Here is a 27,482-nt window from a genome sequence, read left to right on the forward strand (position 1 = left end):
TATTTCTGGCAGAAAAGACTTTGGAAAGGTACTCATTTAACCACTAGCAGGTTAGCATTTTATTGAGACTATCAATATCTTTAACAATGAAACGACACACATTATTGCAAATAGGGAATAAGGCAGCTTCCCCAGGAATCTCTGAGAGGCAACTCAAGAACAAAAACTCACAGTTATCTTTTATATCTGGCACAGAAAAACATATCATATTCATATGGTTTATAAATAATTGCCAGTTTGGCCTAATCAACAAACTTTGGTAATAGTGTCTCTTGATAAGTATAGATAGGACCTCCCTTTCGATCCAGAAAGTATCCTAGCCCCATTCTAAAAGCAGACATCAGAGCTTGGCTGCGACAGTAAGAAAGGGAGAGAGGCGAGTACAAATGAGCCTGAAAATTCATAATTCAACTTCATGCTGAGTGAGCTCCTTGACTCTGTTCATGCAATGATCAACAGCATTAATAAGTAAAGGGATCCAACTATCTTCTGGCTGTGGGGTCACATGACTTGCTCTGCAAATGGAATGGGAAAACCAGAAGTTAAATTTATTATACTGTCAAGGAAAAACCTATCCTCAAAAGGGAGCACAGGGAAAATTACAGTAAGAAAAGGCAAGTTTCTCTGCAGAAATACAGCTGCTCCACAGGTAAAGTTGAAAGAAAACACTACACTCACCTTCTGCTCCTCAAAATGGGCGTTTGGGTGTTGAGAATGGCTATATAGGTTTATTCTCAAAAAGCTATTTGGGGATAAGTCTTCATACTCACTTTGTAATTTCAAGTGCCTTCTTTAAAACAGATACAAGTTTTGCACACTAGAAAAAAACAAGAGAAGTTACTCACCCTGAGCCCTACCATAAAAAGGAAAGGAGGGAAAAATAGGGGGTGGGGGGGAAGGAGAGCTAAAATATTTTAATACTCAAGTAATAAAAAGTCATTGTTAAAAAGTCATTATTATTACTTAATACTCAAGTAATAAAAAATCCATTGGAGAAAACAGTGAAAAACAAAAATGTTGATTAGATTAGGGTGGTGGGATCATGGATTCTTCTCTATTTAGCAAAATCTTAATACTGTTGCTATAACATCTTTTTTTTTAATAAACTTATTTATTTATTTACTTTTGGCTGCATTGGGTCTTCTGTTGCTGCGCTGGCTTTCTCTAGTTGCGGTGAGCAGGGGCTAGTCTTCATTGTGGTGTGCAGTCTTCTCATTGCAGTGGCTTCTCTTGTTGCAGAGCACGGGCTCTAGGCACGCAGGCTTCAGTAGTTGTGGCATGTAAGCTCAGTAGTTGTGGCTTGCAGGCTCTAGGGCACAGGCTCAGTAGTTGTGGCACTCGGGCTTAGTTGCTCTGCGGCATGTGGGATCTTCCCAGACCACGGCTTGAACCCATGTCCCCTGCATTGGCAGGCGGATTCTTAACCGCTGCGCCACCAGGGAATCCAGCTATAATATCTTTATAAGTTTTTCTATATTTAAAATATTTTTTAATTAAAGAAATCAGAAAAAGGAAGAATATAACCTGAATTTGTCCCAATTGCTGATAGCTCAGGATATATAATAGCAGAAGCAACTGGATTTTTTTTTTTTTTTTGGCTGCATTGGGTCTTCCTTGCTGCATGGGCTTTCTTTAGTTGCGGTGAGCGGGGGGATACTCATCACTGTGGTGCGCAGGTTTCTCACTGCAGTGGCTTCTCTTGTTGTGGAGCATGGACTCTAGATGCATGGGCTTCAGGTGGTCACAAAGCACCAAGATGATTTCCCTGTGCTATGCGGCTGCTTCCCACTACCTATTTTATGTTCGGTAATGTATATACGAACATTGCACTCTCTCACTTTGTCACAGCTTACCCTTCCCCCTCCCCATATCATCAAGTCCGTTCTTTAGTAGTAGGTCTGTGTCTTTATTCCTGTCTTACCCCTAGGTTCCTCATGACATTTTTTTTTCTTGGATTCCATATATATGAGTTAGCATACGGTATTTGTCTTTCTCTTTCTGACTTCACGCTGTATGACAGACTCTAGGTCCATCCACCTCACCACAAATAACTCAATTTCGTTTCTTTTTAAGGCTGAGTAATATTCCATTGTATATATGTGCCACATCTTCTTTATCCATTCATCCGATGATGGACACTTAGGTTGTTTCCATCTCCGGGCTATTGTAAATAGAGCTGCAATGAACATTTTGGTACATGACTCTTTTTGAATTATGGTTTTCTCAGGGTATATGCCCAAGAGTGGGATTGCTGGGTCATATGGTAGTTCTATTTGTAGTTTTTTAAATTTATTTATTTTTGCTGTGTTGGGTCTTCGTTTCTGTGGGAGGGCTTTCTCTAATTGTGGCAAGCGGGGGCCACTCTTCATCGCGATGCGCGGGCCTCTCACTATCGCGGCCTCTCTTGTTGCGGAGCACAGGCTCCAGACGCGCAGGCTCAGTAGCTGTGGCTCACGGGCCCAGTTGCTCCGTGACATGTGGGATCTTCCCAGACCAGGGCTCGAACCCACGTTCCCTGCACTAGCAGGAAGATTCTCAACCACTGTGCCACCAGGGAAGCCCCTATTTGTAGTTTTTTAAGGAACCTTCATACTGTTCTCCACAGTGGCTGTACCAATTCACATTCCCACCAACAGTGCAAGAGTGTTCCCTTTTCTCCACACCCTCTCCAGCATTTGTTTCTAGATTTTTTGATGATGGCCATTCTGACTGGTGTGAGATGATATCTCATTGTACTTTTGATTTGCATTTCTCTAATGATTAATGATGTTGAGCATTCTTTCATCTGTTTGTTGGCAATCTGTATACCTTCTTTGGAGAAATGTCTATTTAGGTCTTCTGCCCATTTTTGGATTGGGTTGTTTGTTTTGTTATTGAGCTGCTTGTAAATTTTGGAGATTAATCCTTTGTCAGTTGCTTCATTTGCTAATATCTTCTCCCATTCTGAGGGTTGTCTTTTGGTCTTGTTTATGGTTTCCTTTGCTGTGCAAAAAGCTGTGAAGTTTCATTAGGTCCCATTTGTTTATTTTTGTTTTTATTTCCATTTCTCTAGGAGGTGGGTCAAAAAGGATCTTGATTTATGTCATAGAGTGTTCTGCCTACGTTTTCCTCTGAGAGTTTGATAGTTTCTGGCCTTACATTTAGGTCTTTAATCCATCTTGAGCTTATTTTTGTGTATGGTGTTAGGGATTGTTCTAATGTCATACTTTTATATGTTTCCATATATGTCTCCAGTTTTCCCAGCACCACTTACTGAAGAGGCTGTCCTTTCTCCACTGTACATTCCTGCCTCCTTTATCAAAGATAAGGTGACCATATGTGCGTGGGTTTATCTCTGGGCTTTCTATCCTGTTCCATTGAACTATATTTCTGTTTTTGTGCCAGTACCATACTGTCTTGATTACTGTAGCTTTGTAGTATACCCTGAAGTCAGGGAGCCTGATTCCTCCAGCTCTGTTTTTCGTTCTCAAGATTGCTTTGGCTATTCGGGGTCTTTTGTGTTTCCATACAAATTGTGAAATTTTTTGTTCTAGTTCTGTGAAAAATGCCAGTGGTAGTTTGATAGGGATTGCATTGAATCTGTAGATTGCTTTGGGTAGTAGAGTCATTTTCACAATGTTGATTCTTCCAATCCAAGAATATGGTATATCTCTCCATCTATTTGTATCATCTTTAATTTCTTTCATCAGTGTCTTATTTTCTGCATACAGGTCTTTTGTCTCCTTAGGTAGGTTTATTCATAGATATTTTATTCTTTTTGTTGCAATGGTAAATGGGAGTGTTTTCTTGATTTCACTTTCAGATTTTTCATCATTAGTGTATAGGAATGCCAGAGATTTCTGTGCACTAATTTTGTATCCTGCTACTTTACCAAATTCATTGATTAGCTCTATTAGTTTTCTGGTAGCATCTTTAGGATTCTCTATGTATAGTACCACATCATCTGCAAACAGTGACATGCTTTACTTCTTTTTCGATTTGGATTCGATTTGGATTCCTTTTATTTCCTTTTCTTCTCTGATTCCAAAACTATGTTGAATAAGAGTGGTGAGAGTGGGCAACCTTGTCTTGTTCCTGATCTTAGTGGAAATGGTTTCAGTTTTTCACCACTGAGGACGATGTTGGCTGTGGGTTTGTCATATATGGCCTTTATTATGTTGAGGAAAGTTCCCTCTATGCCTACTTTCTGCAGGGTTTTTATCATAAATGGGTGTTGAATTTTGTCGAAAGCTTTCTCTGAATCTATTGAGATGATCATATGGTTTTTCTCCTTCAATTTGTTAATATGATGTATCACGTTGATTGATTTGCGTATATTGAAGAATACTTGCATTCCTGGGATAAACAGTTTATAATGGTCTATGATCCTTTTAATGTACTGTTGGATTCTGCTTGCTAGTATTTTGTTGAGGATTCTTGCATCTATGTTCATCAGTGATACTGGCCTGTAGTTTTCTTTCTTTGTGACATCCTTGTCTGGTTTTGGTATCAGGGTGATGGTGGCCTCCTAGAATGAGTTTGGGAGTGTTCCTCCCTCTGCTATATTTTGGAAGAGTTTGAGAAGGATAGGTGTTAGCTCTTCTCTAAATGTTTGATAGAATTCACCTGTGAAGCCATCTGGTCCTGGGCTTTTGTTTGTTGAAGATTTTTAATCACAGTTTCAATTTCAGTGCTTGTGATTGGTCTGTTCATATTTTCTATTTCTTCCTGATTCAGTCTTGGCAGGTTGTGCATTTCTAAGAATTGGTCCATTTCTTCCAGGTTGTCCAGTTTATTGGCATAGAGTTGCTTGTAGTAATCGCTCATGATCTTTCGTATTTCTGCAGTGTCATTTGTTACTTCTCCTTTTTCATTTCTAACTCTATTGATTTGAGTCTTCTCCCTTTTTTTCTTGATGAGTCTGGCTAATGGGTTATCAATTTTGTTTATGTTCTCAAAGAACCAGCTTTTAGTTTTATTGATCTTTGCTTCGCTTCCTTCATTTCTTTTTCATTTATTTCTGATCTGATCTTTATGATTTCTTTCCTTCTGCTAACTTTGGGGGTTTTTTTGTTCTTCTTTCTCTAATTGCTTTAGGTGCAAGGTTAGGTTGTTTATTCGTGATGTTTCCTGTTTCTTAAGGTAGGATTGTATTGCTATAAACTTCCCTCTTCGAACTGCTTTTGCTGCATCCCATAGGTTTTGGGTCGTCGTGTCTCCATTGTCATTTGTTTCTAGGTATTTTTTAATTTCCTCTTTGATTTCTTCAGTGATCACTTCGTTATTAAGCAGTGTACTGTTTAGCCTCCATGTGTTTGTATTTTTTACAGTTCTTTTCCTGTAATTGATATCTAGTCTCATGGCACTGTGGTCGGAAAAGATACTTGATACAATTTCAATTTTCTTAAATTTACCAAGGCTTGATTTGTGACCCAAGATATGATCGATCCTGGAGAATGTTCCATGAGCACTTGAGAAAAATGTGTATTCTGTTGTTTTTGGATGGAATGTCCTATAAATATCAATTAAGTCCATCTTGTTTAATGTATCATTTAAAGCTTGTGTTTATTTATTTACTTTCATTTTGGATGATCTGTCCATGGGTGAAAGTGGGGTATTAAAGTCCCCTACTATGAATGTGTTACTGTCGATTTCCCCTTTTATGGCTGTTAGTATTTGCCTTATGTATTGAGGTGCTCCTATGTTGGGTGCATAAATATTTACAATTGTTATATCTTCTTCTTGGATCAATCCCTTGATCATTATGTACTGTCCTTCTTTCTCTCTTATAATAGTCTTTGTTTTAAAGTCTATTTTGTCTGACATGAGAATTGCTACTCCAGCTTTCTTTTGGTTTCCATTTGCATGGAATATCTTTTTCCATCCCTTCACTTTCAGTCTGTATGTGTCTCTAGGTCTGAAGTGAGTCTCTTGTAGACAGCATACATATGGTCTTGTTTTTGTATCCATTTAGCCAATCTGTGTCTTTTAGTGGGAGCATTTAGTCCATTTACATTTAAGGTAATTATTGATATGTATGTTCCTATTCCCATTTTCTTAATTGTTTTTGGTTCGTTATTGTAGGTCTTTTCCTTCTCCTGTGTTTCTTGTGTAGAGAAGTTCCTTTAGCATTTGTTGTAAAGCTGGTTTGGTGGTGCTGAACTCTCAGCTTTTGCTTGTCTGTAAAGGTTTTAATTTCTCCATCAAATCTGAATGAGATCCTTGCTGGGTAGAGTAATCTTGGTTGCAGGTTTTTCTCCTTCATCACGTTAAATATGTCCTGCCAGTCCCTTCTGGCTTGCAGAGTTTCTGCTGAAAGATCAGCTGTTAACCTTATGGGGATTCCCTTGTGTGTTATTTATTTTCCCTTACTGCTTTTAGTATGTTTTCTTTGTATTTAATTTTTGACAGTTTGATTAATATGTGTCTTGGCGTATTTCTCCTTGGATTTATCCTGTATGGGACTCTCTGTGCTTCCTGGACTTGATTAACTATTTCCTTTCCCATATTAGGGAAGTTTTCCACTATAATCTCTTCAAATATTTTCTCAGTCCCTTTCTTTTTCTCTTCTTCTTCTGGAACCCCTATAATTCGAATGTTGGTGCGTTTAATGTTGTCCCAGAGGTCTCTGAGACTGTCCTCAGTTCTTTTCATTCTTTTTTCTTTATTCTGCTCTGCAGTAGTTATTTCCACTATTTTATCTTCCAGGTCACTTATCCGTTCTTCTGCCTCAGTTATTCTGCTATTGATCCCATCTAGAATATTTCTCATTTCATTTATTGTGTTGTTCATTGTTGCTTGTTTCATTTTTACTTCTTGTAGGTCCTTGTTGAATGTTTCTTGCATTTTCTCTATTCTATTTCCAAGATTGTGGATCGTTTTTACTATCATTATTCTGAATTCTTTTTCAGGTAGACTGCCTATTTCCTCTTCATTTGTTAGGTTTGGTGGGTTTTTATCTCGCTCCTTCATCTGCGGTGTGTTTTTCTGTCTTCTCATTTTGCTTATCTTACTGTGTTTGGGGTCTCCTTTTTGCAGGCTGCAGGTTCATAGTTCCCATTGTTTTTGGTGTCTGTCCCCAGTGGCTAAAGTTGGTTCAGTGGCTTGTGTATGCTTCCTGGTGGAAGGGACTACTGCCTGTGTTCTGGTGGATGAGGCTAGATCTTGCCTTTCTGGTGGGCAGGTCCACGTCTGGTGGTGTGTTTTGGGGTGTCTGTGGACTTATGATTTTAGGCAGCCTCTCTGCTAATGGGTGGGGTTGTGTTCCTGTTTGCTAGTTGTTTGGCATAGGGTGTCCTGCACTGTAGCTTGCTGGTCGTTGAGTGAAGCTGGGTGCTGGTGTTGAGATGGAGATCTCTGGGAGATTTTTGCCATTTGATATTATGTGGAGCTGGGAGGTCTCTTGTGGACCAGTGTCCTGAAATTGGCTCTCCCACCTCGGAGGCACAGCACTGACTCCTGGCTGAAGCACCAAGAGCCTTTCATCCACATAGCTCAGAATAAAAGGGAGAAAAAGTAGAAAGAAAGAAAGAAAGAAAGAGGTAAAATAAAATAAAGATAAAATAAAATAATTAAAATAAAAAATAATTATTAAGAAAACAATTTTTTTAAAAAGTAAAAAAACAAAAAAACAGACGGATAGAACCCTAGGACAAATGGTGAAAGCAAAGCTATACAGACAAAATCTCACATAGAAGCATACACATACACACTCGCAAAAAGAGGAAAAGGGGAAAAAATAATAAATCTTGCTCTCAAAGTCCACCTCCTCAATTTGGGATGATTCGTTGTCTATTCATGTATTCCACAGATGCAGGGTACATCAAGCTGATTGCGGAGATTTAATCCGCTGCCCCTGAGGCTGCTGGGAGAGATTTCCCTTTCTCTTCGTTCGCACAGCTCCCAGGGCTCAGCTTTGGATTTGGCCCCGCCTCTGTGTGTAGGTCACTGGAGGGCGTCTGTTCTTCGCTCAGATAGGACAGGGTTAAAGGAGCAGCTGATGCGGGGGCTCCGGCTCACTCAGGCCGGGGGGAGGGAGGGGTAAGGATGTGGGGCGACCCTGAGGCGGCAGAGGCTGGCGTGACGTTGCACCAGCCTGAGGCGCGCCGTACATTCTCCTGGGGAAGTTGTCCCTGGATCCCAGCACCCTGGCAGTGGCAGGCTGCACAGTCTCCCTGGAAGGGAGGTGTGGAGAGTGACCTGTGCTCGCACACAGGCTTCCTGGTGGCGGCAGCAGCAGCCTTAGCGTCTCATGCCCGTCTTTGGGGTCCCCGCTGATAGCCGCGGCTCTCACCTGTCTCTGGAGCTCCTTTAAGCAGCACTGGTAATCCCCTCTCCTCGCACACCAGGAAACAGAGAGGGAAGAAAAAGTCTCTTGCCTCTTCGGCAGGTCCAGACTTTTCCCCGGACTCCCTCCTGGCCAGCCGTGGTGCACTAACCCCTTCAGGCTGTGCTCATGCCCCCAGTCCTCTCCCTGTGATCCGACCGAAGCCCAAGCCTCAGCTCCCAGCCCCGCCCACCCCGGTGGGTGAGCAGAGAAGCCTCTCGGGCTGGTGAGTGCCGGTCGGCACCGATCCTCTGTGCGGGAATCTCTCTGCTTTGCCCTCCGCACCCCTGTTGCTGCACGCTGTCCTCCGTGGCTCCGAAGCTCCCCGCCTCTGCCACCCGTAGTCTCCATCCGCGAAGGGGCTTCTAGTGTGTGGAAACCTTTCCTCCTTCACGGCTCCCTCCCACTGGTGCAGGTCCCATCCCTATTCTTTTGTCTCTGTTTACTCTTTTTTCTTTTGCCCTACCCAGGTACGTGGGGTGTTTCTTGCCTTTTGGGAGGTCTGAGGTCTTCTGCTAGCATTCAGGAGGTGTTCTGTAGGAGTTGTTCCACGTGTAGATGTATTTCTGGTGTATCTGTGGGGAAGAAGGTGATCTCCACGTCTTACTCTTCTGCCATCTTCCTCCGACTTCCAGCAGGTGGATTCTTAACCACTGCACCATCAGGGAAGCCCCTGGATTTTTTTTTTTTTAATTTACTTACAGAATTTTAGGAATACCAATAACAAGATAACATGAGGATGTTATGTATGCTTCCAATACACTGTGCATTCCTTAAAATTTTATTTGGGGTAACTGACAAGGCATATTGCTAAAGATGTTTATTTCTTACGAAGTCAACTTTTAAAAAAGTGTATGTGGGAAAAAAAAAGTTAATGCCCAAAAGGATCCTATTGTACTCCAAGGTGTTTGCACATTGTGAAGATACATTTGATCACTCTAATTTCCTCTATCTAATTTACCAAATATTATTAGGATTGATACATCTGATGGTAAAATATAAGCCACTGGCAGTTTTGCTTCTCTTTCCAATAAAATGAGACATAAGAAGTTGAAGTTTATAAAAATAAGAGAATAGAACTCTAGCACAGGACCCAGGACTTGAAAGAATATAATAAAATCAGATTTTTATAAAGAGCTTAACCCTTGTGGTTAAATTACACAATGTGTTGATATTAAAACAGAGTATGTTTCTGAAACACCTATTTTGGCTTATATAGGAAATTAGAAACTTGTGACTTCAGGTTGAAAGAATCCTAAAGCACTGTAGTAATTAAGACTTTCTTTTCAAAGCAGGATTTTCCATGGTCTTTGGGTTTTTCTAAATGATTACCCAAGTGGTTATGGAAGAGAGTACTACCACAGCTCGTGGCTATTAGAATTCAAATTCAGCTTGATAAAGATCAAGCACAAACACATCGTGACATTACTGTTGTACTTGCATCCAAGTGTAACAAATAAACATATTCCCTATAGCTTAAAGGAAATACTAGTGATTACTGAAATTCTACCAATTAGGTCTGTAGCTATTCCCTCAAAGCCGGTACTTACATTGATTCGCACAGTCGGATGGCACACAGGTGGGTATATGCTCAGAGCCAAATCATCCACACTTAAGGGGAGAAAGCAAAAATAACCATTAACAAAGAAGGAAGAAAGCTCAGCTAGGTGGTCTCCAGTACACAAGTAAGGATGTGACTAGTGAAAAAATGACTCCCAGAAATGCGTATCAGTTCCTTAAATTGGGCAACCAATAAATAACCAATTCAACCAGTATTTACGGAATACATACATACCCTGTTTCACTAGGAAGCTGGGGGGAAAACCTCCCTTGACCAGTAGGATGGGACATAATTAATTTAGTTAAAAATGTGAGGATCTGAAACCATAAATTTAATAACTAACACAGGCAGGGTTCATCCCTGAATGCCACTAAAGTGGGCACCACTTTAACCAAGCAATCAAGTTATTACTATACCACCAATAATGGGACAAACTAACACCATGTGCCTCCCCAATATGATATGACACAATGAAAAGCACAAAACACTCAACTATGTGATATTCTTGCCAAAAAGTGTTTAACCTGAATATAATTATGAGAAAACAATCACATAAATCCAGATTGTTGGATATTCTACATGGCAACTGACCTGGATTCTTTAAAAATGTCAATGTTAAAAAAATAAATTAAAAAAAAATAGTCAGTGTCAAAAGAAGCTAAGAAGGACAAGGACTGTTTTAGTTGCAAGACACCAAAGAGAAGACAACCAAATGTGGTATGACACCTTGACGGAACCCTGAATTTTAAAAAAAAAAGCTATAAAAGACATTGTAGAGACAACTGGGGAAATCTGAATATTAGATAACATTATTATAGTTGATGTAAATTTCTTAAATGTAATACTAAGAGTAAGAATGTTTGTTCTTAGGAGATACACACTGAAATATTTAGGGGTGAAATGTCATTAATGTCTGCAACTTACTCTCAAATGGTTCAGGGATAAAAATGGCACATCTACTTCAATTTTTAAAAAGCTACCTCTAATTATAGAGAAATAAACCAATAGAGAAAAAATTGTGAATAGGTGAATCTAGATGGAGGTATAGGTACTCACTGCAATACTTTTTCAACCTTCCTGTAGGTTTGAAAATTTTCAAAATAAAAAGGTGGGGAAAAACCTTGGGTTGACGGCACAAGTTGACATCAGAATGCTGCTGCTCAGAGGTTTTGAGTGGAGATGACGCTTACCTAGGGCTGATCTCATCAGAAATGTCCACAATGTCATCCAGCTGAGCCACCTGATCCTTCTTCCCATTCTCTGCCACTGAGAGCCGGATTTTCTTCAGGCAGGCTTTGGATGCTCTCACCAGTGCAAGGCACGGGATTATGAGCTCCTGATCTTCCTCTGACCAATATGAGTCCCGATTGCTTGGACATCCCAATATATCCTCCTCATCACCGTGGTTGTCAGAGTTGTCCTCCTCAATGTCACTCAAGAGGCCATAGTAAGGGTCACATTCTTCCACAGCCTAAGGCACACCATGATACATGTGAATGCCAAAAAAATAAAAAGGTGTTGTACTTTCAGCATCATGTCCGAGTTGTCCCCAAACTTTAGCCTGCTACTTCCCTAATGGCTACAGAGTTGAATCACTTCATAAACCCTCTTCTGACTCTCCTAGTGCAGCAGTGGAACAGAGGGGAATGGTACTAAATCACACACCAGCACGGGGTGGGAGATAGGAGATGGAGGACAGGAGTGAGGATGGGACCTATTTGGTCGACGCTCAGCACATCTTCTCTCTTTATAACCGATCCTCATCTAGACAGAGTTGCCTTCTGATGACCATCAAAGACAGAGGTCCCCTCACCTGCTCCATTTCCTCATGTGCATCCTTCACAAGATCCACACTCTTTGTCAGCACTAAAAGGGCTGCAGCTTTGTTATCTATGAGTGAAGAATTGGAAGTACTACAATTAGAGAAGAAACCCAACAATTCTCTTAAGTCTGCAAAAAGCAACAATGTTCCCATTTGAAAGGAGTGCCAAGGACAGTCAACAAGGGCAGCAGTTTAATGTAAAATTCTTCTCACATACATCCTCTGGGTACTCAGACAGGGGCTGAAAAGCTTTTTGTCATTCACCACAGGAAGAAATAAAATGGTCATATGATGTTTCTCATCATGGTCCTCTTGGATGACCACTGCTTTTGGCCTAGCAGGCTCTACCTCATAACTGCTTCAGTGTCCTCAAAATACTGCCCCTGGGGCAGGACCAGAAGAGGAAACCATGTCTTTCAACAAGAGACAGAGCCACAGCCAGAGAGTGTTTGAATTTAGAAGTTATGAGAACTAAAAAGACTGGCAAAAAGTATTAATACCTGTCTTTTCATGTTGGTGATAAACCAGATCTATTTCACTAAGCTCTTTATATAAGTAAAAATACATATATACTACAAAAATGGCAGCTAGATATGAGAGGTCTATCTGCTTTGGCCAGCAGAGTCGATGTCCACTTTGCACTCTCACCCACCTCTTGGGATCCGAGGCACCTGCTGGCACGCCTCCCAGACACTGTTGTAGGAAATAAGGTTCTCAGGGCTGCAGAAAGGAATCAATAAGGATGTATCAATAACCTAGGTTCCTGTTTCCTAAAAGGTCCTTCCTGCTGGTCATTATTCTCAGTTATCAGTAACTTTGCTGTTAAAATGAGTTTTTCCCCCCTCCCAGAAGCAAGGAACCCCATTAACCAATAACCCCAACTGTGGCATCACTACCTCTGAGTTGGAGTGATATAAAGCACTTCCACAAGCTGAGCCATGCCATCCACGATGTCCAGAGTGGCACTCCGTACCAGCTTTCGCAGGGTGATTCCTGTAGCCAAACCCAAAGACTAAGCAGCCTGGTCGTCACCAAAAATAAATTTTTAAAAAACCAGTGGCTTTTTGACAACTGTGGATAAAACACTTTAAGTTTAAACCACATGCGTAGCCCTGAAGATCCACGAGACATGTACTCATTTATAATTATAGCATGATTATAATCAAGGCATGAATATACAAGCAGGGCTGGAGGCCACTTAACCTATAAGGGAGCTCAGGAACAGCATGTGATGTAATATGGGTGGAGGAGCCTGGGGACTGCCTGGGCCTGGGGATGGGGCTGATATCCAACCAGCATCTGTGGCAGTTATAATGTTAGAGAGAGGGAGGAGCCAGGGAGAATTAAAAATGTTAAGAGTCAAGCAAGGGCTTCCCTGGTGGCACAGTGGTTAAGAATCCGCCTGCCAGTGCAGGGGACACAGGTTCGAACCCCAGTCCGGGAAGATCCCACATGCCGCGGAGCAACTAAGCCCGTGTGCCACAACTACTGAACCTATGCTCTAGAGCCCGTGAGCCACAACTACTGAAGCCCGCATGCCTAGAGCCTGTGCTTCACAAAAAGAGAAGCCACCACAATGAGAAGCCCGTGCACCGTAACGAAGAGTGGCCCCCGCTCGCTGCAGGTAGAGAAAGCCCGCGCTCAGCAACAAAGACCCAATGCAGCCAAAAATAAATAAATAAAATAAATTTATTTAAAAAAAAAAAAAAGAGTCAGGCAAGGCAGGGGAGATGGGAACACAGCATCTGAACCTTAGCACAAACGCTTACTTATGGAGGTCACATATATTACATAACTACCTTTGACTGCACTTTATGGGAGAAAGTTACATTACATGCTCAAAATGAGGAAAAGGTAAAAGTTTCAGGATAGAAGCTGTCATAGTAGCAAAGATCTATCCCATAAACTGAATGCTTACGTGTATGGAGTGGCTTACCCTGATCCTTGGGAAGCGAATAGTATACTGCAATAATTGCCTTGATGGAAGCATGCACTTGTTCAGAGAACTTCTGGGTTTCCTATGAGGTGATAAGCCAATTTCAGAAAGAAAAAAGGAAATGGATTAGATCAATGTGGTCAACCCATCTACTGTGGAAGAGAGCAGACATCCGTACAGCATCATCAAACATTTTCTGAAGTCCTATTATGCGTTAGGCCCTGTGCTATTCTCATAACATACCAGAGAGGAGTTAGCTGGATACCAGATACTGAGCAGACAACTGATTAAGACACGAAGAAACAGCAGGAAAAACTTATTCCTGATACTCTATATCCCAAGATATTTGTGATCTGTTTTGAGGTATTCACCATATCTTAGACCAGGAGTTGGCAAACTAGGGCCCAAGGGCCCAATCAGGCCCAATGCCAGGTTTTGTAAATAAAGTGTTACTGGGACACAGCCACACTTTTTTTTTTTTTTTTTTTGGCTACATTGGGTCTTCGTTGCTGCGTGCGGGTTTTCTCTAGTTGCGGCGAGCGGGGGCTACTCTTCATTGTGGTGAGTGGGCTTCTCATTGCGGTGGCTTCTCTTGTTGCGGAGCACAGGCTCTAGGTTTGCAGGCTCAGTAGTTGTGGCGCACGGGCTTAGTTGCTCCGTGGCATGTGGGATCTTCCCGGACCAGGGCTCGAACCTGCATTGGCAGGAGGATTCTTAACCACTGCACCACCGGGGAAGTCCCAACACTCTTGGTTTACATATTGTCTACAGTTGTGTTCACACTACAGGGGCAAAGTTGAGGTCTGCAAAGCCTAAAATGTATACTATCTGGCCCTTTACAGAAAAAGTTTGCCAACTCTATCTTAGGCCATTAACCAGTTGTCTGTCTCTCTGCCTCTGTGTGTCTCTGTCTCTTTCTAACAGAATCTCAGTATATCTAAAAGTAATTAGCATGGACTCTACAATGCTCAATGTTGACTATTTTTCTTCGAAGCAGTCACTGGCTTTCTCTTACCTTCTTTGTCCTCACTTCTCTGCTCAATTCTAAGCCAGCATTATGCAAAATGTGGTCCACAGATTGGTGCCAGTCCATAAATGGTCTGTTACCAGTCTGGGATGGATAAATACAATGATTGAGAGCACTTAGAAACTTTTATGCCAATTTGACATTGTTTCAACATTCAAACATATAATTTCATAAAAATACCAAGCCATAAGAACTGGAATTAAAATAAAACAAAACAAAAAAAACCCCAAACATTCTTTAATAGAACTAATGTGCTGAGATCCTAAGAAAGCAATTGTGATTCAAATATATATAATTCAAATAAAACCATATTCTAATTTTTCATCAATGAGTAAAAAACCACTGTCCTGAGCATGTACAGAAAAATAGTTCTATTCTTGCTCCTCATGGTATCTTACTAGCTGTGAATTTTAGCCACAAGTCCTAAGTGTATTTGGAAGAAAGGAGTCAGCACATAAGAAAAATAAGGTAACATTACTACTCCCTTTGAAATAAAGATTGACTTTCTTCAACAAACTTTTAAAGTACTTTCATACAATTCTCTTGTTTCCTCATCTCAGATCTCTGAGGTATGTAAGTGGAGAGAGTTTACTACTGTAGGTGCAGCAAGAGAAGACTTTTTCATTTCAAAACATCTAGATATATAATTGAGAAAGAGAATGAAAGTATTGACTATGAAAATAAAATAAGGCAATGAATATGTCATTTTAAAACAAACTTACTCCCAAATTAAGTATACCTAGGTCTAGAAAAACTGAGCATAGAGCATGCCTGGCCACAGCCAACAATATTTACTTTCAAGTATCTTATAATAAAGTTTTATAATAAAGCACGAATTCTTTGTTCTAGCAATTCCACTTCTGGGAATTTTTACCAATATATAGATATACACAAAGACTGTATTAGGCAATCTACCACAGCACTGTTTATAATATAATAGTTACAAACTGGAAACAACTTAAATGTCCACACAGTACTGGTTAGATAAATTATGGTTATATCCACTCTGTTGAATACCATGCTGCCATTACAAAAAACTGAGCAACTTTATATATGCTCCCAAAAATCAATTTGCAAGCTATGTTGTTAGTTTTTTTTAAAAAGGTCCGGAAAAGTGTTTATGGTATCCTATCATTTGTGTAAAAAGAAGCAGGTATATATACATAAGTGTGTATATGCATAGCATGTATATGGAATAATACAAAAGGAACAAGGGACAGGAGATATAAACTTTTTAGCACATTTAACTTTGATATCTTTTGAATTTTATACTATCTACATTATTACTAATGTAAAAAATAATTCAATGTAAAAGAGTATTATGTAATATAACAAAAAAGGTGTAGCTTAGACATTAGATAGAACCTAATTTAAATCCTAGCTCCACTACTTATCCACCTTAACCTGAGCGTCTGAGCCTGCTTACTTATCTGTCAGATGAGGATCATGTATGTGAAAACATCTAGCAAATAGAAAGTGCTTTTTAAAACAAATTATCAGAAGGGAAATAACCAGGATGAACTTCAGAATGAACCAATATTTAGAAGAGCTGCCCACCCCATGACAGCTACTGCATTTGGCAATTTGATCTTCAGAACAATCCTGTAATGTGAGAACCACCATCTTACTTGACAGATGAGGAAATTAAATCCCCAGCTTTGAATGTAAAACGTGGAAAGAAAATGAGAGGATTCCTAAGGAATAACAAGGCATCACAAGAACTGTAGGAAAGTGAAGCCCACCTGTGGCGACGGCAGTGGAAGTCGAGAAAAGACTTCGGTCAGAGTCGTGGCTGCCCTTGACACTGCCATAGCTGCCTCACCTGGGAGGTGATAGAGGAGGAGGCGGGAGCCAATATGTTAGTGCCAAAAGGATAAGGCTCCAGCGGCTGCATGAACTTTGAAGATAACGCGTTCCCTCTCCACCCTTGCCGGCTGAGACATCTCAAAAAAACAACCCCAAATCAGTGTTTTCTATCTCAATCTCAGAGGTGCCGTGGATGGGTAAGGCGAGGTATCCCCACAGACAGGATGGGGCAGGGGAAAGCAGGAAGGAAAGGGGTAGGGACGCTGCAAGAGATGAGAGATGGCAGCCTGCAACAGGAGAGGCACTCACGGAGTCTCCTCCAAAAGGCTTCCCGATCAAACTCCTTGGTGGTCTCCCGGGCTTCGCCGACTAGTGGGCACGGCGTGCGGGCCGGGCGGCCGCAAAAGAAAAACCACAGGTAAGCGGAGTCACCTCCAGACCCCACCTCCTCCGCCCGGACCCCGCCGCCGCCACGGCCTCGCCCCTTCCCACCCAAGCGCGCCCCGGCCGTCGCCCGTCCCCACTACGTCAGCTCACCCCGCACTCCAGGAAGGAGGAACCGCAGCTCCCCTGCTAGGTGCCGGAGCTGCTCCAAAGGCGGAGGCAGGGTGGAGTCTGCGGCTGCAGGTGCAGCAGCGCTCGCCATCTCAGCAGGACGCGAGGAGCCCGCGGACTAAGGCGCTGCGGGAGCCGCACTGCCGTGACCGCCCCACTTCCGGGCCGCGGGTTCGCTTCCGGCAACAACCCGCCCCGCCCCGCCCCGCCCCGCCCCTGCCCAGAGGCCCAGCCGCGCCTCCTTCCGCGCTCCAATGCGCGGCTACACCTCCTCTCGCCCCGCCCTGCCCCGGAACGGCGACACAGGAAAGTCCCAGACCGAGTTATGATCATTCATTTATTGATATTTAATTACTCGAAAACACCCCCGACTGAGGAAGCAGACAGCCCATAACCCTGCTGGAAAAGAGGACTCGGAACTAATCAAGGGTAGTCAGGGTCAGGCCCAAGTTTGCACTGGTTCCCTGCCCCTAAAGTGGCGCCCTTATAGGCTGCTGAGTTCCACACACTGTGCTAGGTACTTTACATGAGGTAACGTAAAAAACACACTGGGTGGGCCACAGATACTCCCATACCCACCAGCCCCTGGCCTGTGGATCTCCTAGATTAGGGCTTTCTCTTCACAAATCAACCCTTTGCCTTCTTGGGGAAGGAAGGTATCATGGCATTATTTAGAGAATTTTCTGCAGTCCATTCTGCAGGAATCAGTAGTGGGTAATCCCCTCAACTCCCAGGCGTCCAAGGAACGTCCAAGGCTTGCCCACCAATATTGGCCTTCCGCCTGCTGCTGGGGCAGAGGCCTGGGCGACATAGGTGGATGATGAGACATGGCCTTCAGGAGCTCAGGTGGCTTTTTAACTGCACTATGAAGGTTCCAAGCTCGGCAGAGTTCAGTGTCCACACACAACGAATGAGAACAGGTGTCACCAGTGTCAACCAGGTCCGCAAAGGGGAGAATAATAAAGCTAGAGTACCATATGTCATATGAAGAAAGTAGCAGGAATAAATCTGCCAGATGTACAGTAGTAACATAAGTAGGTGAACAGGTACAATTTTCAAGTATTTTCCTTGATGGAGATGAGACCTGAAGCTGTGACCAAAGCACCGCTGTAGCAAGCTCCAACACAGGTAAACCATCAAGGGGATGTTAAAAAACACCAGCTGGAAAGAGCGAACAGGACCATTAGCTTATTAGCAAGCCCTGGAAGGGTCAGGTCTCACTAACATATTATTGGTGGCTCTTAAAAATATGTTGCTTTCCCTCTTGGGGGTTAACTGATTCTTTATGCTTCAATCACACTTGCTTATAACACTCACAATAGTTGACTTGTAGTTAGTTGTTTATTTTCCTGTATCCTTTTGTTCATCTTAAAGGCAAGTGTCATTTCATTTATGTTGAAGCCCTCAAATAATGTTTAAGGTAGAAATGAACTGAATATGTGGGTGTACAGACACACACACATATATACAGTACTCTGTTTTTTGTTTTTTATTTTTGGCAGAGTGGGGGGGACTTGGGTATCAGTATCTTTTCTTCTCCCTGCATTTTTATGTGAAGTGGCATAATGAATACTGGAATACAAATTAGAAGATTTAAGTTATAATCCAAGTTTAACTACTATATGAGTCACTCATTCACCAAATAATTATTGAACACCCATTATGTGGCAGGTACTGTGCAAGGCTCTAGACAAGGGATACACACATGGGTGACCAAGTTGGAAAAGATGCATCATAGAGCTTACATTCTAGTAGAGAGAAGAGAAACCAAAAAGAAAAAAAAAAAGGAGGGGGAAGATAATTACAGATTGTGATGAATTCAATGAAGAAAATAACTGGGTCACAGGAGGTAACTGGGAGATGGGCCCTCTGAGGCCTGAAGGACAGAAATGAGTCAGTGGAAGGAAGTGCATTACAGGCAGAAGAAACAAATGAAAAGCCCAGTGGTGGGAGAGGTTAGCTGGAACATGATAAGCCAGGTGGAAACTGGGGCAGTCAGCATGACCCAGATCACGTCACTGATTTGCTTAAAGGGTTTTAAGCTGAGAAATGAGTGAGCTGATTAAGATTTTAAAAGGACTACAGTGCATGCTCTGTGGCAAACTGACAATAGGGAGGCAAGAGCAGCAGTGGGAAACCTGTTAGGGGGTTACTGCAGTAGCCCAGGCAAGAAATAATTATTATTTAGACAAGGGTGGTGGTAACAGTAATAGTGGTGGATTCAGCACATGTATTGGAGGTCGCTCAAATACGGTCCTACTTGCTGATAACTAGATATAAAGTATGAGGGAAGGAGAAAAATTGAAGAACACCCTGGAGAAGATACATCCTGGATAATTTATTGAAATTGGAAAGAACTGGGGGAGGAACAGGTTCAGGGATAGAAATTAAAGGTCCTGTTAGAGGTATATTAAGTTGAGATTCCTGTTAGATATCTAAGGAAGATGCAAAATGGCAGTTGGATATATAGGCACCTGAGGTGCAGAGAAGAGGTCTAGGTCAGAGATATTATAGATTTAGGGGCCATGGGCCTAGAATGATACATAAAATCCATTCTTAGTGTACTATTTATTAAAATATGACTATAAGCCCACCTTTTGGTAAGGGTCAGGTTTTACTTGGAATAAGAGTGCTCCTGAGAGACAGCCTCCATCTACATAACAGAAAACTGAACTAGACCCAGATCTAGTCACATATAAAATGCTGCTAAACAGAGAATATTCTGGTCTGTGGTCAGCGTTCACTAGGCAAAGATCTTCCCTACTTGTCTGTCTCTAATCCTGCTGATCATGTTTTACTGCCCTCTTATGAGGCTGTGAACTCATTTCAAACAATGTTTTTGGATCTCTTATACAACTCTAGATCATCACCTCAGATTTTGATCCATTAGCCCCATCAGATGAGTACAAGAGAAAAATTGTTAGGTAAATAGTTTTCAAACCCATTTATAGAAATTTGCTATAGGTCTGGGTTTTTTATTTGTGTTTGTTCTAAAGGAATCTCAATCCAAATGTAAACCTAACATATCAGTGTTTCATAAACAAGTGTATTGCTAGGACATCACTAGAAAGCTGGGTAACTGACCCACTTTTCTTGTGTGTCTATTTTTCTTTTCCTCCCTCTGAAACAATTTCCTTCTTCATTATCATAACCAATTTTGTTTTACCCAGAAGTCTCATTTATTCTACCATAAGTCTCTTCTTTCACTGTTTATCGATGAAAAAGCACAGTGAAACAAACAACAAAAACAAAAAGCTCTTTCACCTCTTATAAAACTTCCTGCCAAAAATGTATTTTAGATGTTTACAAGAGTGGTGGAAGAAAGAGCTTAGGAAGCACTCTAAAAGCAAACAAAACACCAGATACTAAAGACTGCCCTGCCAGTAAATTAGAAAACATGATCTATGGTGATAAATTTGGGATTTGGGATTTAATTCATAACTATTATGCAATTAGCCCAACAAGGCCAAGATGTTCTTAAATTGCGTTTCTGACTTCTTACCTGGAGAATTCCAACTATAAACGTTACACTGCCTTGTAGGAAATGTCCATCAACAAAGATCCCAAAGGAAAAGCAGCAACCCAATTTGCCTTTAGTGATTTCACCAACAAACCATGGTCCTGAAAGAGGCAATGAACAAGAAAGGAAGTTAAATAACTATGACTGATTACATACATCATGACATGCATTTACAGAAATAATGAAAAAATATGAGACTAGTCATCTATAAGCATTTATTTGTATAGCTTTTCTTCTTTGCTAATCTCTGTGTTGCACTCAATATCCTAGCTAACCAATTATTTGCTCCTTTGTTCCATATTTCTCTAGATTATAAAATTGCCTGAGTACATGCTATACCTGGAATAGATTCCAGAAACAGATAGGAGTACATTCACAAATTTTAGAAGATTCTATTACAGTAGTAACCTCAATATAAAGCATTAACATTTCCTTTAAGAAGCAAAAAGGTACTCCATAGATACCACAGTTAATTTTCCAGATAACTGAGATCTACTCCTTTACGCAATAAGACTTCAACCACTTTAATCATTCTAAAACACACTTCTTTCTTATAAATATTAATGAATGTATTTTAACCTTTTCTGGCTGACCCACAGTCATTACTCTGTACATCAACTACATACTCAGGGTTAACATGTACAAAGTTTAACTCACTTCTTTATTTTAATTTTTCATCTGCAATGCCAGAATGACTTTTCTCTACCCCGTATTATTATTTACTGCCCCTTCTCAATGTTCAGGCTTCTAGAACTACTATATTGTCAAGAGTGATTAAGGGACAGTCGGATATCCCTTCTCAAAATGTAATACCATCATTTACTGGTAAGGGTAGATTTCAACTGGGACTTCCCTGGTGGTCCAGTGGTTAAGACTCCATGCTCCCAATGCAGGGGACCCGGGTTCAATCCCTGGTCAGGGAACTAGATCCTGCATGCCACAACTAAAAGATCCCACATGCCACAACGAAGATCCCATGTGCTGCAACTAAGACCCGGTGCAGCCAAATAAATAAATGAATAAATATTAAAAAAAAAAAAAAAAAAAAAAAGGGGCTTCCCTGGTGGTGCAGTGGTTGAGAGTCCACCTGCCGATGCAGGGGATGCGGGTTCGTGCCCTGGTCCGGGAGGATCCCACATGCCGCGGAGCGGCTGGGCCCATGAGCCATGGCCGCTGAGCCTGCGCGTCGGGAGCCTGTGCTCCGCGGCGGGAGGGGCCACAACAGTGAGAGGCCCGCATACCACAAAAACAAAAACAAAAACAAACAAAAAAAAAGAGTAGAGTTCAACTTTAAAAAGTCATAGGTAATTTTCTCAGATATATATTATATATACTCCATTAGATACATATTAGTTTTAAAAAGTGTTTCCCCTTTAAGTTTCAACCTTTAAAAATGAAACAACTTCTCCCCTTCTAATGTTTTCCTTTACAGCCAGGAACCAAATCACCTGCTTTGCCTCCTAGTGGAAGACTAGTGTGTAAAACAGCTTCAACCTATCTTCTAACAAGAAAACCAACCTCAAAAGGGGAATCTGGCATAGCTTGTTATACAGAATTGTAAAGGGTCATATTATTTCTTTAACTACTTTCTGTTCTCTGGTGGGAGTTACTAATGAGGAAAGAAAAGTCCAAAGATGGACTAAAAGTAGAAAACATAGACTAAGCAACAAATAGTCTAATCTACTCCTAAATGACTCTTAGTAAGGAACATTAGTAAAAAGCTTTAAAAAGAGACTCACAGTGCTTTCTGCTTCCGTAAGTGACTAAGTGATTTTGTCAGTATTGGGTATAATAATTAATATAAGAGAAGAGCTCAAATGCCTGAACTCACTACTCATCTCAGTTTCTCTCTTTTTTGAGCTGAGTTTTTAGGAGTCACACGGTAGTAAATAGTCACTCAACTACATACTAGGTATTGTGCTTAATGCTGGGCATAGAGGGGAACAAGATAGACAGGACATCAATGGATATTCTAATGAGGGGAGAGATGATATATACAGAAGATAATCATAAATTCTGATAAAGTAATGAAGGAAATAAAAAGTATGGTGAAATAGAGGATAAAGCTTTAAGGTGGTCAAAGAAGGCTGCTCTGAGGAGATGGCATTGAAGCTGAACTTCTATCTTCTATTAGGTTTCTACCCAAATACTAATTGTCATGGTCCTCTCAGCACCCCTAAGTTAACTTGGTGTTGACTAAATGTCCTTTAAGTTAGGAAAGAACTTTATTTCCCAAGATCATGTCACAGGAAATGACTTATGAAAGAGTGGTGTGCCGGTCATTATGCTCTCAAGAACCTAAATGACTACTGTTAAAATTCTCAGTATATTCTTTGGCAGAATTCTCCACAATCTCAGGTTTCCTAATTGACTTACCCAGCACTGTATAGAGTGTCAGCAACAACATAGAATAGTAGAAGATGCTTATTTTGCTCAAGACATGAAGGGAAAATGAGGTCAAATTTACAAATCCTGGAGGTCCTAAACAGAATAAATTTGAAAAATCCAGTGAACACATGCAAAGTTCAAGTTTTTTATAATATTTTCTAGAAGACTTCCATGGGCATCTACTACATTTTCAGCAAATCATTTGTTATATGGATGACACCACTTTAAATTCAGGAATTCTGATAAACCAACTCACTTAGAATTACAGAGGGTAGGAAGGCAAAGCAATGGTGTAGTTGTGACACACAAACACACATATACTCTGTGCTCAAAGGATGATCAAATCCCTGTTTTCCATGAGATTTAGTATCCAAATGTACAAACTTCCAAAAGTTGCATCAAAATATATCAAAGGCCACCACAGTGTTCATTGCAGCACCATTCACAATAGCCAAGACATAGAAGCAACCTAAACATCCACTGACAGAGGAATGGATAAAGATGTGGTACATATATAATGGAATATTACTCAGCCATAAAAAAAGAACAAAATAATACCGTTTGCAGCAACATGGGTGGACCTAGAGATTATCATACTAAGTGAAGTAATTCAGACAGAAAAAGACAAATATCATATGATATCACTCATATGTGCAATCTAATTTTTAAAAAATGAACTTATTTACAAAACAGAAACAGACTTACAGATGTTGAAAACAAATTTATGGTTACCAAAGGGGAAACGTGGGGGTGAGGGATAAATCAGGAGCTTGGGATTAACATACACACACTACTATATATAAGATAGATAACCAACAAGGGCCTACTGTATAGCACAGGGAACTCTACTCAATATTCTGTAAAACCTATATGAGAAAAGAATCTGAGAAAGAATGAATATACATATATGTATAACTGAATCACTTTGCTGTACACCTGAAACTAACACAATATTGTAAATCAACTATACTCCAATAAAATTTTCTAAAAACTATATATATATAGTACTATATATACTATATATATCAAAGGCATATCAAACAAATATCAAAATTTAATCTTGGGCTTCCCTGGTGGCACAGTGGTTGAGAGTCCGCCTGCCGATGCAGGGGACACAGGTTCGTGCCCCAGTCCGGGAAGATCCCACATGCTGCGGAGCGGCTGCGCCCGTGAGCCATGGCCGCTGAGCCTGCGCGTCCGGAGCCTGTGCTCCACAACGGGAGAGGCCACAACAGCGAGAGGCCCGTGTACCGCAAAAAAAAAAAAAAAAAATTAATCTTAACTATGAGTATCTGTCCAAATATTCCTTTCCCATATATGATACAGCTCTTAACTCACAGCTATCCTCTTACTCCAACTGAAAGGGATCAGCAAAACTCCAAATTAGCATCTCTTAAAGGGAATTCCCTGGTGGTCCAGTGGTTAGGACTCTGGACTATCACTGACGAGGGCCCAGGTTCATTCCCTGGTCAGAAAACTAAGATCCCACAAGCTGTGTGGTGCGGCAAACACACACACACAATACAGTGCCAGAAAGCCCAAGCATAAGGGCTTCATCCTGCAGCCACAGACTAAAGCATCACAGTTCCTCAACCCCAGCCAGCCATTTCACTCATCTGCAGCCGATCATACACTGGTTAGCAGAAGACTATGATGGCAAGCTCAGTACACACTGAGCAATGCTAGAGGTGAACTATTTAAAGGTTTAAAGGACTGGCTCCAGTGAAAGACAGCCTGATGTAAGTTAAATAGCACGTCTTCCCTAATAGGCCAGCATATTCATTTTATACTCATAACACTGTTCAGCCTGACAGTTAATTTCAGACAAAGCCTGATAACGCATGGCCTTTCTCACTTTGTGTGTTTCATACTTGCTACTCATTCATCTCTCAGCTTCTTTCTTGTTCTAGTCTGGTACTTCTCAAAGTATTAATCTACATATCCACCTATAGTAATTATTATTTATTATAAATACATCATTTTTAGCCTTAGAGGCAGCTATGCTTTAAACTTTAAGCAATGATTCTCTACTTTGGCTACACATTAGAATAACCTGAGGGAACTTTTAGTAAATACTCATGCCCAGGTCTCACCCTCCAGAGATTCTGACTTAATTGGCCTGGGGAAGAGGGGAGCTGGGACAGCAACCCAGGTGATTCTAGGCAGCAGGACTGAAAATACTGCTTTAGACAGAGCCGTGCTTCTCAGCCCTGACTGCACATTGGAATCATCTGGGGTGCTTTAAAAAATACTGATGCTTAGGTCCTACCCCCAGAGATTCTATGTAAACACTGAGGGTGCTGTGTAGACACTGAGATGTTAAAAAGTTCCCCAGGAGATTCTAAGGTGTAGTCAAAGTTGGTAAGTGTTGTTTAAAGAAAAAAACTAACCTGGGGTCAGTCTCTTATTAGCTATGAGACATTGGACAGCCTACATAACCCCTGCAGTCCTTAGTCTTCTAATCTTTAAAATGGGGACAATAATACCTACCTCACAGGATTGTTGTAAGGATTAAGTGAGATAATGTAGGTAAAAATATGTTGTAAATTTTAAACAACTATACAAAAATACTGGTATTCCCACATGAAGCTGGGGCCTCCCTCAAATATTTATTTATTTATACTGTGGGCAACAAAATATATGTGTGCAATAATGCTTCTTGAAATTTTTCATAGAATTTAAAAATATATATATAAGCAGACAAACATTCAGTAGGATATGTATACTACCTATTCAGTTCATCATTTTACTGTTTAACCTTTACTACAGTGCTCACTTCCCCCACAATCAGTTCCTGATCCCAGGGACTTCATCCAAGCCAAGAAGGGATAATGAACATTTAATTCAACAAGTATTTATTGTCTGTAATGCACAAACTGGGTGCCGTGGAAAAGAGAAAAGAAGTAGAAAACAAGAGCTCCTATATTGAGGAAATTACAGTCTGATTGAAGAGAAAATGTATATACATTTGAAGTGGTAATGTAAAACAAGGTCATTGGCTAGTTAAATACAGAATTAATCCTCAGGAAGGACCGTTGGGATTCAGAGAAGCAAGCGCTCATTATGACCTAGAATGGCTGGAGAAAATGGTATGGAAAAGAGGGTTTGAGGTGAGCATGGTAGCTTGAAGGATGCACCTCACAGAGCTCAGGCAAAGATAATTTGCATTGATATTTATCACTTGGTAATAGTGAGGACATTATGGAATACACTAAAGTAAAGTCTTCTAAGATTAAGGAACCATGGTGACTAACCTTTATGCTCTGGATATGCTCGATAACGAAAAGTAATGAGAATGATGAGCTGGATCAGCACAATCATCACAAAAAGGACCCGGGCCTGCAGAGAAATAGATATTCACGTGACATACATACATGGATACAGCTTCAGTTTTTTTAAATGGCCTAATTAACAAAAATGGAAATGACATCATTAGCAGAAATGACTATATGAGAAAAATATACAGTCAAAGAGAATTGAACATCTGACCCACCAAAAAAGATAATTGTAAGTTGCCTCAGCATTATTCTTGCAAGGTTTGGATATGATACCTGGACCAATGTTGAAACTAAGTGATTTCATACAGTTATATAAAGTGATCAAATAAAACTAGTCTACTTTCATTGTACTAGGATAAGTATAATTTGTACTGTTTTATTTAAAGTTGTATAGGAGTGAAAAAAACACAACAGTACACAGTACACTGCAGGCTGAGTGAACAGAGACTGCATTTCCTTATGCTTTCTCTATCAAGAAGTCACTCACTTGGAGATTAATTCACAGTAAAGAGACATTTTATCTAGGTTCTTGTTTCTCAAAGTATGGGCCCCAGATCATCTTTGGAATCACCTTCAGCCTGTTGGGAATGCAGAATCTCAGGCCCCATCTCAGCTCTACTAATCAGAATCTGCCTCTTATTAACATTCCCAGGTGATTCATAAGTACACCAAAGTTTCCAAAGCCTGATCTAGGTGACCATTAAAAATTCCCAAAAGAAAAATAAATGACACAAAAAGATTTGTAAAAATGAGATGCAAACGCCCATTAGTCATGTTTTTTAAAAGTTCAATCACACAAGTAACAAAAGTAAATTAAAATAATAAGGAATTCACATTTTAAGTACGTGAGGATATATACTAAGGTATCTCTGGAAGATGAAATTAAAGGGGGTTTAAATTTTCTTCTGAACATTGTAGCGTATTTTATGTCAATGCCCAGGATAGGGAGATCTGAGGAAAATAAAGTGTAAATTGCCAGAGCTTCTCTGAAAGACAGTTTGACAATGTATATTTAAAAAAAACAAACCCATTTATTCATTCAAGAAATATTTATTTGAGGGCCTACTTGTGTTAGGCATATCAAAAAGACAAAGATCTCTGCCCTCATGGGGCTTATATTTTAATGAGGGGGGACAGACCAAAAACAATGAATATAATAAATAATTTAAAATTTGGGGTAATGATATAATAAATAAATGAAGTATATAGAATAACGTGTCCACTCTTTGATCCAACAATTCATTTCCAGAAATTTCCAAAAAAACTAATATGTACGACTCACAG

General features: G+C 40.6%; 2 protein-coding genes across 16 annotated transcripts in view; both read right to left on the minus strand.

The window, feature by feature from the left end:
* Positions 1-35: 35 nt before the first annotated feature.
* On the minus strand, positions 36-17,194 carry CCNDBP1 (cyclin D1 binding protein 1). Its single transcript, XM_029237587.1, has 11 exons — positions 16,995-17,194; positions 16,767-16,826; positions 16,394-16,473; positions 13,625-13,706; positions 12,585-12,681; positions 12,341-12,408; positions 11,680-11,756; positions 11,057-11,337; positions 9,856-9,916; positions 771-817; positions 36-515 (listed from the first exon to the last, which is right to left on the minus strand). Exons 1-11 carry the CDS (start codon positions 17,101-17,103, stop codon positions 401-403), a joined length of 1,077 nt encoding a protein of 358 aa, XP_029093420.1. The 5' UTR covers positions 17,104-17,194; the 3' UTR covers positions 36-400.
* Positions 17,195-17,338: 144 nt separating this feature from the next.
* Positions 17,339-27,482, minus strand: part of TMEM62 (transmembrane protein 62) — a 77,525-nt gene continuing 67,381 nt past the window's right edge. For all 15 annotated transcript variants that reach the window (XM_029237579.1, XM_029237578.1, XM_029237572.1 and 12 more), the window contains 4 exons: positions 26,175-26,259; positions 22,909-23,013; positions 20,515-20,633; positions 17,339-18,173 (listed from right to left, as the gene is read on the minus strand). In XM_029237579.1, coding sequence (XP_029093412.1) covers positions 17,847-18,173; positions 20,515-20,633; positions 22,909-23,013; positions 26,175-26,259 — 636 coding nt within the window. In that variant the 3' untranslated portion in view covers positions 17,339-17,846. The remainder of the gene's footprint in view (positions 18,174-20,514; positions 20,634-22,908; positions 23,014-26,174; positions 26,260-27,482) is intronic.

This window comes from Monodon monoceros, unplaced genomic scaffold, assembly GCF_005190385.1.
Source record: "Monodon monoceros isolate NGI ecotype Baffin Bay Population unplaced genomic scaffold, NGI_Narwhal_1 Super_Scaffold_21, whole genome shotgun sequence".
Taxonomy (NCBI): Eukaryota; Metazoa; Chordata; class Mammalia; order Artiodactyla; family Monodontidae; genus Monodon; species Monodon monoceros.